Source organism: Labeo rohita, unplaced genomic scaffold, assembly GCF_022985175.1.
Source record: "Labeo rohita strain BAU-BD-2019 unplaced genomic scaffold, IGBB_LRoh.1.0 scaffold_349, whole genome shotgun sequence".
NCBI lineage: Eukaryota > Metazoa > Chordata > Actinopteri > Cypriniformes > Cyprinidae > Labeo > Labeo rohita.
The window spans coordinates 38,037-57,232 of record NW_026129267.1 but is presented as its reverse complement, the minus strand read 5'-3'; the positions used below and the strand labels follow the sequence as shown (position 1 = coordinate 57,232).

The 19,196-nt window shown below is 37.3% G+C and overlaps 1 protein-coding gene across 1 annotated transcript in view; it reads left to right on the top strand.

Moving 5' to 3' along the window:
• The window catches only part of LOC127160433 (alpha-tectorin-like), a 47,379-nt gene that overhangs the window by 12,663 nt on the left and 15,520 nt on the right, over nt 1-19,196 (top strand). The window contains 18 exon segments of the mRNA XM_051103072.1: nt 8,974-9,354; nt 9,804-9,946; nt 10,113-10,391; nt 10,531-10,626; nt 10,714-10,867; nt 10,973-11,226; nt 11,317-11,463; nt 11,549-12,128; nt 12,251-12,834; nt 12,938-13,502; nt 13,605-14,209; nt 14,330-14,662; nt 14,664-14,892; nt 14,983-15,188; nt 15,298-15,507; nt 17,718-17,906; nt 17,997-18,286; nt 18,620-18,891. Coding sequence (XP_050959029.1) covers nt 8,974-9,354; nt 9,804-9,946; nt 10,113-10,391; nt 10,531-10,626; nt 10,714-10,867; nt 10,973-11,226; nt 11,317-11,463; nt 11,549-12,128; nt 12,251-12,834; nt 12,938-13,502; nt 13,605-14,209; nt 14,330-14,662; nt 14,664-14,892; nt 14,983-15,188; nt 15,298-15,507; nt 17,718-17,906; nt 17,997-18,286; nt 18,620-18,891 — 5,517 coding nt within the window.

The following is a 19,196-nucleotide window of genomic DNA, read 5'->3' as shown; positions in this document are numbered from 1 at the left end:
CTTTCAAGCTTAAAAAAATATTCATATTACATGTGACTTTTTACTTTTGCTTGATTTTTTAACTCATCTGATATATGTGATAGCTTTGTGTAAGGACCTTCAGAAGAAGAATCATGGGTCAAGAATTAATAATTATATCCATTTTTATGAAATTGTTTTCTTAATGAACTTAATCAGTAAATAAAATCATGCGCTTTTCTAAAAATTAACATCCTAAAGAGAGCTACTGCAGATGATTATTTCAGCAGTTAATAACTTTGAAAGGATCTTTGGGTAAACTAAACCTTTAAGCAGAAAAAAAAAAAAAAAAAATCATAAACAGTTAAATATATTGTAATACAGTTTAAACTGGTAACACTTTACAATACGGGTGCACAAATATGCATTAAATAATGCTTAACTAATGCATAGGTAATCACGAGTTAATGTATAACTCAAGAAGAACTAAACCATATATTAATGATTACTACAGTACATCAGCAAATAATGAACATTCTATATGACATAGTAAAATAATTAATCCATTTAATCTGCACTTCTTTTTCAATTTGTAACTTAAAAGAAACACTTCTATAAAAGACTGATTGTCAGAAATAGCAAAACTGAAATATGTGGTATTGTAATAGTAGAATATTATGATTTATTTCATTAAGAAGTATGAGTTTAATAATATTTATATTCTGGCATAATAATATTTTATTCTGACATTTATTATGGGGCATAAATCATAGGGACATGAAAATCCAGTCTGAATTGTTTTGCTTTTTGTTCCATTGTGATGCAATGATAACCTGCATGAGAAGATTCTTGCTATTATACTTTCCTTTCTAAAGGTTTTGAAAAATGTTTCCGCATTGGTTGAATTGTAAGATGGGGTGAGTTTCAGTCACTTGTTAGATTACCAAAAATACGTATTGCTCTCGATCGTAAAAAGGTGAAGAGATCATTTCTGATAGTTTCATTAAATGCTGCAAAAATCATTTGGAATATTGTCTGTGATTTACAGAATTGTTGACCACTACTGAATTTCTGCAATGCTGATGTGGTTCTATTATTAAACAAAATATTATAAATCAAATATTTATTTTTAGAAGATTGCTAGATTTAATCATAAGGTTTTTTAAAAAGGAGGTCATAGTGATGTTATAAATCAAATTAATGTGTCAGATATACTCAAAATTCTTTCATTACACATTCATTTATCTTCACCTTATAATCATGCTTATAATGAAGAGTTGGATAAAATTATTGGATATAATTGTCTTAATTTTAGGTAAATAAGAAAGTATTTATTTGTTGCATCACTAAGAGTTTTGTGTTTTAATGATAGATTTTTAGATAAAACAGAATTTATTATTATTATCACAGAGAAAATAAAAACAATGTGGTAACATTATGTACTGTAAGTAGTTCTCTGTGAATCTTGTTCAACTGGTTGCAATAATTACAGGAAAAATCTACGTCCATTGATTGACAGCTGCAGTTTGGTAACTTGATAAAAAGACTTAGCAGTGTCATTGTCTTCAAGAACAGACTTGATTATTCGCTTCAGATGAAATAATCAATATGTTTTCTCTTCATTTTCCCTTTTATTTTCTGTATACAAACACCAAAGACCCTTTCTAATTTTCCTAATGTTATCCTGTAACTGGCATGTTGTTCCCCAGCTGCTTTTAAAAAACATTAGTTTACTTTAGGGTTTAGGTTTGAGTTGGTAGTTGCATTTAAAAATATGCATGTATCTCTGTATTTGTGTAATAATTTTGTTAGTTTGCACATCTAAAAATCTCCATCATACTTGACCACTGCATGCATCCCTCCTGTGGTATTTAATGAATTATATTTAAACATTATTGAATGTCATTAACATGGTTAAACATTATTTGCAAACATAGTTAACACATTACATATTAGTAAAAACAAACAAACCAACTAACAAACAAAAACAAAAACAAAAACAAAAACAATGAATTAGTGTTAATCTTTTCTGTCACCTTTAGCTCACTCATTGGGGATGTTGTAGTACTGTTTCGCTAAAAATGCTTAACAAATCAAACTTGCCATCATTCCATCTACATTCACATCTATTTGAGCACAAAGTAAAAGAATGTCTTTCTAAATGCAGTTGCACACAAGGAAACAATGTTCAAATAAAAAAAAAAAAAAGTTACATGAAAAACTGGTTTAAGACATTGTTGAGAAATAACTTCTGGTTCCAGTAATGATCCACCCACTGTTATTAATAAAGGCACCGATAAGTGTGTGAGGCTGCTCATCATCACTGTATTCAGCTGCTGAAGTGAGAATCTCCCTGAGTTTGCTCTGCAGCAGCTTTTGACCTCAGGTAATTTTTTTTCATCATATTGGGCTTTAATAACAATACAAGCTTTTGACTGATCCAAATTATTCCTTTTATTTAAACATTTGTGAATATTATAATTTAAGTTGTTTTAACTATTCTGCACAATAAACACAGAAAAATAAAATCTAACAAAATAAACATAACCATATTTATGTGCAGGTGCAGGAGGTGCTGTTGGTCACAATGGGGTTTCTGATCTCACTGTGTGTGTCACTACTGCTGCTGATTAATGGTGAGTGATTTATTATCTGTCATGTGCATTAGTAGGTGAACTGAGTTTTTTCCCTTAATTTATTACGTTTATTTTGTGTTTTTAACAGGTGAAATAATCAATGGACAAACTTCAGGTACAATACATTTTTATCACGTATTTTTCCATACTTTGCTGTCCTTTACAAATGTAAAAATAAAATGAATAATTTTGTAAAATGATTCTATTAATATGACCATTTATGTAACCATAGATATAACCATATAATAAGAATCTTTCTCATTTTTTGTTCTTTTCTTGCACTTAAAAAAACTTTCAGAAATGTTATATTTTTTTTTTTTTTTGTGCTGAGAGGTAAAAATTTTTGCAATTTAAGAAATTTACAAATTCCAAATACTTGCTTGTTGTATGAATTTAGATAACTGTCTACATTGTCAGGTCTTTTGAGACAAATGACAGAAAATTTTACAGAAAATGTGTTTTAAACAACACACACACACATACACACACACATTCTTGCATTTGTGGTTTACGGGGACTCTCCATAGGCATAATGGTTTTTATACTCATTACAAACCGTTTTTTCTTTTTATTTTCGCCCTACACCTGAAAACCTAGCCCTCACAGGAGACTGTGCATACAAAGAAAGGAATTTTAGAAATTTCAATGAAAAAACACTGTTTAGTATGTTTTTTAAGCCTTTTGCCTTTTACAGGGACATGGAGGAAGTGTCCTCATAAAAATAGGTTTACATTGCAGTACCTATGTCATTATAACTGTGACTTTTGTAGTCCTCATTAAACAGTATATATATAATAGGTTACAATTTAGAATTGGAATAGTCTTCATTCAAATGGTTTTCATACACTAATTTTTGAAAAGGGGTAAAGATGCTTTTAAATTGTTAATAGTTGAAAAGTACAAAAGGAAGGCTTAGGTTTACAGGCTCATTAGGTTTGTTAAAACTTTTTTATATCTCACAGTTTTATATCTTTACATGTCATAACTGTTTGACATGAAAGAAAGCAGAACAGTAACAGACTTCACCTACTGTATATAACTGATTATTTAGACAGTATACTGTATAGTAATATGGGTTACAATTTAGAATTGGAATAGTCTTCCATTCAAATGTTTTTCATAATATTGAAAAGTCTAATTTTTGCAAAGGGATAATGATGCTTTTAAATTGTTAGTTTATGTCTGTATTTTACTGTATTTACAATCCCTCTTTAGTGTAATATCCCAATATCTTTTGTTGTCATAAAAGCAGCAGTCATAAACGTATGTATCATTACTGGATTGTCCTATTTTATGTCATTATTCTCTCAGACCTTACAACTTCCAGCTCTGATCCATGCTATAATTATACCACTCTTGATGAATACTGGAGAGACATATACGGAAGCCCACTTCAGTACTATGGACATGATGACACCCTTGTTGAATGGAGTGGCTGGTATCGGCTGTATTTGAATGGAGAAAGTGCCCAGATGTCTCAGTGGTGTGTGAGTTTTATGGGATGTGGTGGTGAAACTGGACTGTCTCTCAGTGGTTCTCATCCAACACTTGAGGATGGAGTGGTGACCCGTGAAGTTGTGAGAACTAATGGATTTCGGGGGCAGCCGGAGCCGGAGGCTTACTGTGGTTCCTACACATCCACATCCATCCAAGTCAAAGCCTGTCCAGGAGATTATTATGTCTATGAATTTGTCAAACCCAACACATCAGCCCCTGGACCTACATATTGTGCAGGTGAAATTTTAATTCTTTTTCTCTTCAAAATGTGACCTTTTTTAATGTCAGTATCAAGAGTAAATGGTCTGATTATTAGATAATTTAACATGCATTTTAATTAATTATTTAATGAAGTCAAACATGGTTTAACCAGTTAGAATCAGTGTAATCCACTAACATTTCTATAGGCTACTATGTAAGTCTCACACCTTTACCGTACCCCCCCGCCACAGCACTCCTGTACTGTAGCTCTCATGTTAGTTCTAACACAGTTCCTCAAATCACTAGCTAGATGCACAAATAGCAGCACTTTTCTACTTTAAGTGACTTAAATTTAACTGTCTTGCCATGTTATTTATTTTAAAATTTATATATTTTTCTAAAATTACTCCTTTTTTTTGCATAATTTTTAAGTGAAATTGCAAATAATGTTAATATGTTTTTGTTCGTAGATTTCAATTGTAAAAGAATTACAATTTAAATCTACAAACAACAAACATATTAACATTATTATATATTATATAATATTATACTGTATATTCTTATATACTCAGAATAGTTATAGTGCTGCCCATTCTACAGGCTTATATATTCATACTTGACTTGCACACCACTGGTTAAAAGAATTGCTCAAAATGCTATAATTTTTTAGTTGAAAATCATGAAATAAACAATTGTTGCGTTTACAATGAAATGCATAAAATTTTCATTGTACAGTAAATGCAGTATTTTAATGATACTTTTACAAATACCATAACAGCTGCTTTCCAAAGCATCAGCAGTGATCCCTGCTACAATTATGAGTCTCTGGATCGTCCCTGGAGAGCCAACAATGAAAGTGGAGACTGGATTTGTGATGAATCTTTCTCCTGGAATGGCTGGTACCGGCTTTTCTACTATGGAATGAACATCCAGATGCCAGAGACCTGTGCTAAATCATACACCTGTAACACATACTATAATCTGTGGCTCAATGGTCCTCACCCTCAGATAGAGGATGGAGTGGTGACCAGAAAGGTCTGTGCTAGTCATTATATGGGTAGCTGCTGTGACTACTTGACAAAACCCATCAGAGTGAAAGCTTGTCCAGGCAATTACTATGTCTATGAACTTGTGAATCCACAACATTGGTGTTCAGGATACAGCACAGGTACAGTGCTTTTTACCACTTTCTGAAGTCTTTCAAACCTTTTGAAATTATCTCAGTAATGTTTTGAATGTCCTTCTTTGTAGACGTCAGCACTATTTCACAGGTGGCTTATACTGTAAGTCCAGATATAATCACTGGATCCAGTATCACCTTGAGTAAGTTATATATGAATATTTACATTTTAAATGCATTTAACACTATTTCCCATGAACTAGTTTCTAAGGTTGCAAATTTGGCTATTTATTAGTATGTATAAAGCACATACAAATGCCTTATTCTGCATAACCCTATTCTAGATCCCTTAACTCATATACCTAAACATAACAGCTACAATAATATATTAAAATATATATAAAAATAAGCAGTAATTAGAAATAATTAGGAGTTTATTTAGGGAAAACTCCTATACAAAATGTGTTCCATAATCTAAAGTGTTACTGTATATTTATTTATATAGCAATGAAAGTGACACCTTTTATGCATGAACTTTTAGCTTCATTATCACACAATTATGTTGTGAATGATTTACGAATCTCTTGATTGCCACTGTGTTTTGCTGGTACAGATTTGCACTCATGCATTTCTACAGTGAAGTATAACTTGTTTATTTTTGATATCTCACTGACAGATTATGACCCATGCGAAAATTTCAATGTACTCAACAACTACTGGAGAAGCACACTCAATTACCGGTCTATGTATGGATACATCTCTGATCATGATGACACTCGTGTAGAATGGGATGGCTGGTATCGACTCTTTATTAATGAGTCCAGTGCTCAGATGCCTGAGTCGTGTTTTTATTATATGTCATGTGGAGGTTATAGTTCTCTGTATCTTGGTGGCTCTCATCCTCAAATAGAAGATGGAGTTGTTACCCGTGAAGTGTTTGGTTCTCGCTATGATCAGTGCAGTCGCTACAGATCTGAACCAATCCAAGTCAAAGCTTGTCCTGGAAATTATTATGTCTACAAATTTACCAGACCAACTCTTTCAATCCCAGCTCCTGTATATTGTGCAGGTATTGTACATTTATTCATCGTTATATCTTACATGCTTATCATCAATTGTACTGTTTTCATATTATTATCTTGAATATATTAAATCTAAAGTATGTAATGCTCACTTTCTACTTTTTTATAATAGTACCTATCACCACCCCAAGCACTGATCCCTGCTACACCTACACCAGTCTGGATGAGACTTGGAGAGCCACAGACAACTATTACAACTATGGCATGTGTGATTATAATGTGGAGTGGAATGGCTGGTACAGGCTTTTCTACAATGGTCAAAATGCCCAGATGCCAGAATCTTTTGTTAATCGTGGCATGTGTGGCACTTACGAGCCACTGTGGCTCAACGGCCCTCATCCACAGCTGGAAGATGGAGTGGTCACCCGTCAGGTCTGTCTCTCCTCATGGGGAATCAGCTGTAATTACAAATCCCACCCTATAAGAGTCAAAGCCTGTCCTGGAAATTACTTTGTTTATGAGTTTGTTAAGCCAACGGTTTGTGGAGCTTACTGTGTAGGTGAGTATTTATTATGTAATTTATTCATTTGCTTTTCTGGGTTTTGTTTACAAATTATTTACTGAGATAAAACAAAATTTCTTAATACCAGAAGCCTCAAACCAGTTCATGCCATCAGTGTCTATGACAACAGAAACTATGGCACCCATTGAGCTCATTACTCTGCCAATCACAACCACTGGTAAAGTATTGTCTTGCTTCTCTTATAAACTTTAATGTGCATCTTTTTGCACATATTTTCATTGCACACAGTGTCTTAAAATGGTTCTGTTTCTGATGCATTACACAAAAATGTACAGCTAAATTAACTTAAAATGAGTACAAATCACATAGAAATTACAACCCCAATTTCAGAAAAGCTGGGATGTTTTGTGAAATGCCACAAAATCAAGAATATGTTATCTGTTCATTCTCTTTAACCTTTATTTAATTGACTAAAGTACAAAAAATTTAATGTTTCCAGTGACCAACATTTAATTTTATTTTGCAAATATAACCAAATTTTTATTTTCATTGCTGCAACACACTCTAAAAAAGTTGAGACAGAGGCAAAATAAAAGTGAAAAGGTTACAGTATATCCAAATTAAACTGTTTTAAAACAGTTCACAGTAAGCAGGTGAAATGGAAATAGGTGAGGACATCATGTTTGGATATATAAAAGGAGCGTTTCAGTCTTTGCAAGCGAAGTTTGATCATGTCTCATCACTTTGTGCCAAAATTCATGACAAAATTGTCAAACAAATCAAAAATCACATTTCTTAATAGAAAATCACAAAGAATTTAGGTCTTTCATCAACTACCACATAAAATATTGTGAAAAGATTCAGGGAATCCAGATAAATGTCAGTCTGTGAAGGGCAAGGCAAGACAGTTGAATGTGCATGACTTTTTGATGGCATTGCTTAACAAATAGCCACATGGGCTCAGTAGTACTTCGGAAAACTGCTGTCACTTAACACATTCTGCAGCTGCATCAATAAATGCAACTTGAATTTCTGTTACTCTAGCAGAAAGCTATGCATCAATTCTATTTCGTAGACACAGAGTAAATGTGCTAGACTGGCCTCCTATTGAAAATGTATGACCAGTCATGAAAAGGAAAATCAGACAATGATGATCACAGACTGCTGAGCATCTGAAGTTTTTTTTTTTTTTATCAAACCAGATTGGACAACAATTTTTTTTGCAATTTGAAATAAATTGTAATTAAAAAGAGAATGTGTAGTGTTAAACATACTCTCCCAACTTTTTTTAATGGCATTTGACTGAAATTCAAAATGTGAACATTTTTTAATGAAATCATTTGAGGTTTATAGATTGACAAAACAATGAAATTTTGATAAAAGACATGGCATTCCCAAAATAATTAAACATTGTATTATATAAGTGTTTTTAGACTGAACCAGAAAATCTGGCACAGATTGTTAATAATGAAAACTATACAACCCCTGTTTCTCATTCATAATAACCTCAAACTGTTTGCAGATGCGCCAACCATCAGATGCAGGAAATGACTTAATAGCATGCACACAGATAAAAGATAAAAGATTCAGAGTGAAAATTGATAGCATTTGTATATTTATTGATAGAATAGCTGATTTGGCACAAAGACAACCTTTTTTTGCATGATAGGACCCCTGATAAGTGGTCTATGTGCAGACCACCACACGCAAATCCTTACTGCAAATAAGAAGTGACGTGTTTTCATTCTTCTCAAAGTCATATCAATTGCTCAATTGCAAAAGAGTTCATGGCTGGCATCTTAAAATCCTGTTTTTTTTCCAGCTAAATAAAAGTAGACATATAAACTCAAGAGAAATTATCTTCAGCTTTGAATAACTTAAAGCACAAGAGTAACAGGGATCTTAAAGAGAGAGCGGTTCAGAGAATTCATACCACTGCTTCAGTTGTAAAAATATGTATATAACATTAATTCAGTAAGAAACATTTATTTATTTTTAATTTTTCCAAATCAACAGCTCCCCCTGTTGACCCCTGCTACAACTACAGTGTCCTGGATGATCCATGGAGAGCCACCAGCAATCAACATTCCTCTCAAATAACGTGTGACACTTGGGTCAACTGGAACGGCTGGTACCGTCTCTTCATTCAGGGTCAGAGTGTTCAGATGCCAGACATATGTGTTGATGAGTATAGTTGTGGCACTCATGCTCCACTGTGGCTGAATGGAGGACATCCAACAGTTGAGGATGGAGTGGTCACTCGAGATGTCTGCGGTCACTGGGACAATAACTGCTGCTATTTCCAATCCAACCCCATTAAAGTCAAAGCCTGTCCAGGAGATTATTATGTCTATGAGTTTGTGAGCCCAACTGCTTGCCATTTGGCATACTGTGCAGGTAAATACTGTCATGCCAGAGACAACCACAGCTGAAACTACAACCACAACAACAACATCCACAAGCACAACCACAGAAACTACAACTATAGACATTACAACTGGTAATATATTGTAGTTTGCTACAATGTGGAGGATTTTTGTTTTGCTTGAGCAATGCAGATCCATGTTATGTGTTTGTGATGCATGTAAATAATTAAAAATAATGTATAAAGTTATGTACGTTAATATATTTTCAGCTATATTAATGTAGGCAAAGACCAGTGGTAATCACAGCCATGATGATATACAGCCTTACTGCTGTATCATATTTATTTAATTATGCAAATAATACAAATATTACAGTAAGGTAAAAGGAGGTTGACATATAAATGCAGTTTACATGTCAGGGTATTAGAAACTGATATTTGTGTTGTTACTAATGTTCAGGGTTTTTTTTTCCTCTCTTAGACAATGGAAACATTATTACAGGGCTATTTTATCCATTTGGAACTGGAGACACAGTGAACGGACGCATTGATGATGGGAGTTCATCAATCATATACCTGCAGCAGCCATTCATATTTTTTGGACAAACATACAACCAAATTTATGTAAGTCATTTTGGAATGGAAGAATTTAGATTCTGACTGTCAATAACTGGAGATTGTAAAAAGTAAATGGGGAAAATGACAATTTACTGCAGTTTAAATTTGTGGTACAGACAATTTAGCATCATTTATAAGAATCATGCAGGCAATCAGTACTGTTCTATTTCAGGTCAACAACAATGGACACTTGACTTTTGACAGGGCATGGGGCAGCTACACTCCATACCAGTTCCCAGCATATGGAGGGAAAGACCTAATTGCTCCTTTCTGGACAGATATTGACAACCGTTGGAATGGTGTCATCTCATATCAACAGTACACCTCTGGCAGTGTCCTTACACAGGCAACCCAAGACATAAACCAGTACTTCCCTGACTTGAGTTTCTCAGCTTCATGGGTCTTTGTTGCAACATGGGATAGAGTTGCATACTACCCCTATTCAGGAACTGTAAGTAGCCCAATTTGCTCCATGGAAATCTTCATGTGCCTATTTAAAAAATAATTATCAGCACACCACATAAGGTTTTCTTGCTTCCCTGACTTTTTATTCTAACTTTTTATTCTGACTTTTTTCTGTCTTTTTTAAGGAAACATCTTTCCAAGTGGTTTTGATTTCAAATGGCCATCTTTCATTTGTTGTAATGAACTATGGTGCAATTGCTCCAACCCAACGATATGTACAGGTATGCACAAGATGACAAATTAACATAAAAGTTATTACATTTTCTATTAATAACTCATCAGCAGACATCTGTCTTCTTTATATTTAGGCTGGTTATGACACTATCGACTCAAGTCATCATTTCTCAATTACTGGATCACTCCAGAATGACATCACAAGCCTACCACACAGCAGCAATGTCAATGTGCCAGGCAGATGGGCCTTCAGAACAGATCATGGATCACGGGGTTGTCAATATAATGGTATTGTTGCTTCCCTGACTGCATGCCGTATGTTTGTGAGCCCTACCTGTAGGTTAAGCCTTTCTAAATGATTTTAGGTATTTATCTCCATACACTTTCTCATAGGTTTGCCAGTGCAGCTAGGAGACTCTTTCTGGAGTGATGCTGCCTGCCAGGAAAGATGCACCTGTACCAGCAGAGGCCTCCAGTGCAGCTTTGAGCCCTGTTCTTATTCCCAAGCTTGTCGTCCTGCTGCTTTCCAATACTCCTGTCAGAACATTCAGCGACAAACATGCACCATCTCTGGTGATCCTCACTACTACACCTTTGACAATCAGATTTTTCACTTTCAAGGAACCTGCACATATGTTCTGTCTGAGGTTAGTAATGTTGCTATGGCTTTCTGTTTATTGTACAGATTTAATAAGATTAAGAATCCTTTGCTGATTATGATTTTTGTCATTGTTTAGGCTTGTGGAAGTGATTTGCCCTACTATCGCATTGAGGGCAAAAATGAGCATCGGGGTAGCACACATGTGTCATGGACTCGGATGGTCAGAGTATTTGTCTATAATGAAGAAATTGAACTGGTCAAAGATCATTATTATGAGGCAAAGGTAAGTATCACTGTATTGCTGTTATGTTGAGTTCAGCCATCCTTCCATTTTCCTAATTTTTTTTTTTTTTTTTAATGTTATAAAGGTAAATGGAACCTTCATAGCAACACCATTCACACTCCGCGATGGCTCCATCCAAGTCTATCAGTCAGGTTTTTCCTTGGCCATCAGTACAGATTTTGGTCTCCTCGTTACATATGATGCATATAGCTACGTCACCATCTCTGTACCTTATGACTACCAGAATGCCACATGTGGTTTGTGTGGGAACTACAACCTACATCCTGAAGATGACTTCCGTTCTATCTCTGGGGAGATCTTGAGCTCGGATGTTGAATTTGCCAACTCTTGGAAGGTAGAGGGAGACACAGATCCTGAATGCCATGATGTCACATGCACAGGTTTAGCTTGCGCAGTTTGTACCGACAGTGAAATGAGCCTTTACAGTGACATAAATCACTGTGGGATACTAGGAGATGTTTCGGGGCCTTTTGCATCTTGCCACTCTGTATTTTCACCACAGACCTACATAGAGAACTGTGTCTATGATCTTTGCTTAGGAGGAGGGTACCAACCCATTCTGTGCCAGGCTCTCAATGTGTATGCTGCTCAATGCCAACAGCAGGGTGTACAACTAGGGCAGTGGAGACAGCCAAGCTTTTGTGGTGAGTGCCTTGTTATGTCTTCAGTAGAAGTAAGGTTTGCATTCAACTTCATATAACTTAAACAACTGTGCAAGTTGAAAGATCACAGAGTGTGATCATTTACTTCTGTCCTCCATTTTCAGGAATTGATTGTCCTGAGCATAGTCATTACGAGTCCCAAGGAACCAGCTGCCCTGCAACTTGCAGCAACCCATCTGTCCCAGTAAACTGTCCCTTGCCCAGTCAGGAGAGCTGTATTTGTGATGATGGGTACATCCTCAGTGCTGGGCGATGTGTGCCTGAAGCAAACTGTGGATGCATCTTTGAGGGCTTCTATTACTCTGAGGGACAGTCTGTAGTGTTGGACGAGGACTGTGGGAGGCAATGCGTTTGCAATGGCAGGTCAATGGATTGCTATCAGCACCAGTGTGGTCCAGCTGAAGCCTGTGGACTCCATAATGGTGTAAGAGGCTGCAGACCCATCAGCTATGCTACCTGCTCAGTTGAAAGCCTGGGTTCATACCACACCTTTGATGGACAAATGTTCAGATACCCAGGAGCTTGTGGACTGACCCTTGCACGAGTGATGGGGCCATCCCAACTGCCATACTTTGTATTGACAGTGGAGAAAGTACCTAGAGGCCTTCAAGACTTTTCCAGGTTCCTAAAGTTTGAGGCAGGAGGAACTCATGTTTCCATTGAACTGGGAGAAGGTAGCAATGTACAGGTTAGCCAAAATGTTTTTTTTTTCTCTGCCTTGTATTAAGAGCAGTTTAACCATTATCTCAAACTCAAATGTTAGATCAAAGTCAGACTTTTTTTCTCTTTAGGTGGATGGACAGATGGTTGGTCTACCCATCAGTGTTGGTTCCAGTCAGATTCATATCTATCACAGCAGTGCAAGAGGATTTGTTTTGGAGACAAACTTTGGAGTGACCGTTAGAGCTGACTGGCCACACATTGTCCGAATCACTGCACCAACCACTTACAATGGTACACTTGGAGGTCTGTGTGGGAACTTGAATGGAAATGTTGATGATGAATTCTACAGCCCAGATGGTGTCCTGCTGGATGACTCCCAGCTATTTGCAGACAGCTGGCGTGATGGTTCCCTGTCAGCCCACTGTGTGGATCCAATAGACATGTGGGAACCAGGACTTTATCAGAACAGAAGTGAGTTCAGTGACCACTGCAGCATCATGGCCATGAATGATGGACCATTTGCTGAGTGCAGCAGAACACTAGACCCTTGGAAACGGATTGAAGATTGCATTCAGATGCTGGAGCAGACGGACGGTGCCAGGGAGGCTCTATGTGAGGCCCTGCGAGGCTATACACTGCACTGCCAACAGAATGGCATTGCAGTTGGAGAGTGGAGGAGTATCACCCACTGTGGTTAGCATCTTAGTAATACAATTTTCAGAATTAAAGCTATTTGTCTTCTTTAAAATGCTGATCATTTATTGTCTTTTCCATGTTTTGTCTTAAACTTCCCAGATCCCAACTGTCCAGCAAATACCCATTTTGAATTGTGTGGCACATCCTGCCCTGCTTCCTGCCCAAGTCTCTCATTTCCCTTCCAGTGTACGCTGCCATGCCAGGGGGGATGTCAGTGCAATGATGGATTGGTGCTGGATGGAGATCGCTGTGTTCCCCCAACTGGTTGTGGCTGCCGCTATAATGGACATTATCGGCAGCCTGGAGAACAGTTTTGGCATGGTGAAGAATGCCAGTTCCTGTGTGTCTGTGATGGAATCACTGGAAATGTCCGTTGCACACCATCATCTTGCAGTGAACAGGAAATCTGCCGTGTAGTGGAAGGAGTGTATGGCTGCCATCCTCGTCCACACGGTAGCTGTTATGCTTCTGGAGACCCCCATTATATCTCTTTTGATGGAACATATTTTGACTTTCAAGGCTCATGCCGATATGTACTGGCTGAAGTATGTGATGATACTCGTGGTCTACCGCACTTCCAGGTAGATGCAAGAAATGAAGGATTTCCTGAATGGCCAGTGTCAATAACTGTTGAAGTTTTTGTCAATGTGTCTGGGCATCTTGTGCACATGTCACAGGACATGAACAGTTATTCTGCTGTTAAGGTTAGTATGTCCCACTCACTATAATTTGCCATGGAGTATATATGATATGAAAAACATTATTTTTGTAATTATACATAAGATTGCATTGCATAAACAAGCTCCATTGTTTCCTTCAACCAGGTTGATGAAGAGATCAGAAACCTCCCTGTCTACCTTGACTCTGGTCGAGTATCTGTCTACTCCACAGGACAGTTTACATATGTCTTAACTGACTTTGGTTTCAGTGTCAGTTATGGTGGTTTCTGGGCGGTAAACATTATAGTGCCAGCAGACTACAGTGGAACTGTGTGTGGCCTCTGTGGCAACTTTAATGGCGATCCCGGGGATGACTTCCTCACTCCTTCAGGTGCTCTGGCATCTTCAGTAGACCAGTTTGGGGCAGAATGGATGGTTGAGGATGAAATCTCATGTGTTAACCATAGAGACAATTGTCCTAACTGTTGCAGAGATGAGAGAAACTCTTAACTCACGAGCCTTGTGTGAGATCATCAAGGACAACCAGGGTCCTTTTAGCTTCTGCCATGGTTCTGTAGATCCACAAGCCTACTTTGATAGCTGTGTGTTTGATGTGTGCATTTCTGAGAACAGTAATGATGTTTTGTGTCGCTCTGTCCAAGCCTATATGAGTGCTTGTCAATCTGCCAATGCCATTGTCTACCCCTGGAGAGAAAATGCAAACTGTGGTAAGTGGCTGGTGTGTATATGAAATTTAAATAGACAGACTCATACTATTAAATGGACTGTGGAAATACATTTTGTTGTTATATTTCCAGTCATGCACTGCTCATCAAACATGCCAAACAGCCATTATGAGGTGTGTGGCACAGACTGTGGCCATACATGCGCCAGCAGCATTGATGCTAGTTGTGAACACACATGCTCAGAAGGTTGTTTCTGTGATGAGGGATTTGTGAGAAGTGGAGGACTTTGTGTACCAGTGGAGCAATGTGGCTGCTTGTATGATGGATTCTACTATAATGTAAGGACTAAATCATTGTTCTCCTTTAAGCATTATCACATCACACAAATACTCTTTAACATCATATTTGGGAAATGTAAAGTTCATCATTATCATTGTGGTTTTATAGATCGGTGAACAATTCTGGGATTCAACATGTTCTCAACGCTGTCAGTGTTTTGCTCCAAATGATCTACGCTGCTCTGCATCTTCCTGCCCACCAGCCATGGAGTGTGCAGTCAGAAATGGACATCGTGACTGCTATAGTCCCATGTCCACTTGCACAGTTTGGGGTGACCCCCATTACATCACCTTTGATGGAGCTGTGGCCCACTTTCAGGTATGAAATGATAAACTTACTTTTGTAGACAATTACCTTAACCTTTGTTTTGTGTTCCAGTAGTAGTAGAGGACAACTGACTTAACACTCAAGTTTATTGAAAGGAGGGTTGCAACGGATATTGCTGTTAGACTAACAAATTTGACTGCAAATATATTTCAAAAATACATTTCATAGCACTAAAAAGTCTTTGAATTATGATTAGGGCCTATATATAATGTCTTGCCAGAACTTTCTGGGTGTTTAATTGGAGTAATGGGCGACATTAGCAAAAGCAAAAGCAACTGAAGATCTGGCAAAATAGCCAGACTCATTGTGTAGTTTAGAGAGCTTCACTGATTATAACAGCACTTGTGAGATCGCGATGAACTAAGATGAGTGACGTTTTTTTAGTGAGCGCACTTTCTAGGCTATAATCCGCTCAGAATTTGTATGAAACGTTCGTTTTATATGGTGCAATGTTTCGGGATGACATCTGCATATTTATACTGGATTCGTTCTTCACCCGGCCCTTGTTCGACAGCTCATCAGAATTCTCGGCCCGAGTCCGACCCGAGCCCTCTTCTCCCAAAACAGCTTATACTACTGTTTTAGCTATTAAAATAGTCCAGTTTTGTATGCAATGGCAAAGTGATTATATTTCGCTTTTAATCAAGATAATTTCAACGTTTTGAAGCATTTTTATTTTTGTTCGTTAAATATAAGTTTTTGTTTTTTAAAGTAAGGACAAAGCGGCCAGTGGAAGACTGATCATAGTCTGTTTGATCAATTTTGCTTTCTGAAATCAAAATATCAGAAATAAAATATATATATAAAACATTTCAAGTATAAATCAATGTTAGTTTAAACGTTAAACCTAGATAAATCTGAGCTATTAGGCGCATATCAAATCATTTTTGCAGAACATGGAGGCGCCAGCGCAATCACGTGCATTTTTTTTTCAGTGGCAATTTTAAATATTCCGTCATTTTTGCTAATAAAAGTAAGAATAAGAATCATTCCAAACTGTAAAGGGTCTTATTTGTGTGCACTCACAATATCAACAAAACGTTGCAAACGGTGCTTCTAACATAAAGAAAACAAACATGATGCGCTGTCTGTAGTCTCAACAGGAGCGCTTCACAAAAATGAACCGAAACTCAGCGAATACATAACTCACAGACATGATACATATATCTATAGAAAGCTTTAAATTATAGCTTAACGAAATGAAGCAAATCGAAAAGAAAAACGATTTAATTATGTAATCTTTAAGGATGCATTTCTCTCTAAAGGCGCATCCAAAGAGGAGATCCTTGCGACACTGACTCAGAAAACACTAGTTTATTAATGAATAATGCAAAAATCTCCTTACTATTTCCCCCCGACACGGATGGTAATAATCTTTGCCGGTGCTTTGCGGCAAGCTTTAGCCTATTGCGCGCGCTTGAACGTGAAATTGTTCCAGCTGCGCTGAAGGCGCGTTCACTGCTGCTGACAGAGACACTAAAAGCCTTTCAAGTCGGTCTCGAAAATGAAAGCAAAAGTGAAGTCTCGTGTTGTTTCCACCAGCGCGGATATTTTTTGTCATCGCCATATTTGGTGGATGTCTAAAATATAAAAATAAGAAGAAGCTTAAAAGGGGGCCGAAGCCCGCCCTGCGTCTGAGCTATGACGTGAAAATTGGCCCGAATCCCGGCCCTATAGGGGCGTAAAAAAAAATCGGGGCCTGTCGGGCTTGGGATAGCCTAATTTCATTGCCAGTAACGGACGGTAAAGTTCAGGAATGAATAATATGCGATTTAAGACAAAATAGTCCCACAACTGATCGTTCATTTTTCTTACCTTGATCCACCTTTAGTAACAACGAATTAAAACGGATACATTTCACGTGACACGGGAAAAAGACACGGAGAATCAGAAAAGCGGCGTGCATATTTGGTTAAAAATGAAAGGCTGTCAACTGACACTTAAAACGGGAAGCTTTGCCAGATTCAAGAGTCAAAAGCTCGTCCACAGTTTAGTAATGTTGGCAACCTCTTCACGTTATTCTTGACTGCGCTGTGATGACTGCTTTGGTGCGTTGCAATACGGTAGGGGATTGTTTTGATGCTTACCCGAATTTTTTTTCTTGCCCCCCCTGACGCAAGAGTCAAATGTCGCCCATGATTGGAGCTGTACGGGAAGAAAAAGAAATAATGAAGACTGTGCACTGTGTTATTTCCTATTAGGGAACTTGTTCATACGACATTGCTCAGACCTGTGGTAACGTAACCGACAGTGATCTGGAGTTCCGTGTGGTGGCCACCAACAGGCACCGTGGGAACATGGTGGTATCATTTGTGTCTGCAGTGGATGTTTGGTTGTCTCAGCATGGACAACAGACACACATCACAATTGGGCAAAACAGGAGAGTTCAAGTAAGTTGGACTTCAAATATTGTTAGTGTAAAAATATTTTCTTTCACTTTCTCTCTTTTCTTATGTTGAAATGTTCTGATTTCCCTCCAGGTTGATGGAAATGCCATCGAAACAGCAGCATATCACAACAATGATCTTGTAGAGATACATGAGGAGCAGGGATTCATAATTCTAAATGCTTTCAATGAATTCATTGTCCATTTTGATGGACATAGCAGCCTTCTTGTCAGAGTGAGCGAAAGATTTTATGGATCTCTATGTGGAATGTGTGGAAATTTCAATGGTAATCCTGCAGATGACAAAGTGCTGCGCAGTGGAGACCCCGCTCCTGATGACGATTCCTTTGGCCACAGCTGGAAATCAGACACCAGCATTTCAGGGTAAGAACCATGAGACAGTAGTTGTTACCTGGTGGGTCATGATAAACAAAAAGTTTCTCAAGTTTGTTTTGATAGAGCACTGGACAGGGAAAAAGTTTCAAAGCTTTATGCCTTTTCTGTTGTTTACTTTTAGTACTGTTGAGTTACCACTCATTGTCCAATGTAAAATCTCTCCTGAAAATTCCTTGCTTAAAAAACAAGTTGAGAATCACTGCTTTAGGTTAAATTATGCAAAAGTAGCAAATGATGGTTGTTGTTCACCTGTAAACTCTTTTTGTTTTCAAGTGATGAAACATAGGCATTTAACTGACCTTTTTTTCATATATTCTTCAGCTGTGGTGCCAGAGACCGGACTGGTAATGTTGATGAGTGTCCATCCAGACAGAGATATTCTGATCTCTGTAGTATTATCACCAACACCACCGGCCCCTTCCAGAACTGCCATCTTCATGTTGACCCTGCACCTTACTACTACTCTTGTGTGTATGATCTGTGTCTGTACACACGTGCAAATGGCATGTTATGTTCAGCTGTTGAGGCCTATCAGACAGCTTGTGCCATCTTGGAGATACAGATCCCAGAATGGCGCTCGGGTCTGCGGTGTGGTAAGTCATAATGATATTTTAGCACAGATTATTTTGTGGTCCTGTCACCAGTTTTGCAAAAAACAAACAAACAAACAAACAAACAAAAAAATAATTCAGTGCATGAAAGAGCTGTGAACTGATTTTGTCCATTTTGCAAACCTAACCTGTCACAAATCAGATATTGCTAGTTGTTAAAAGCAATTTCACAGCTAACAAAGACTTAGACATATATAGGATATTGATACAGAAATTTTAAAGGTAGAGTAATAAAATCTCCCAGCAATTTAATTCTAATGTATAATATATATATATATATAACCTTG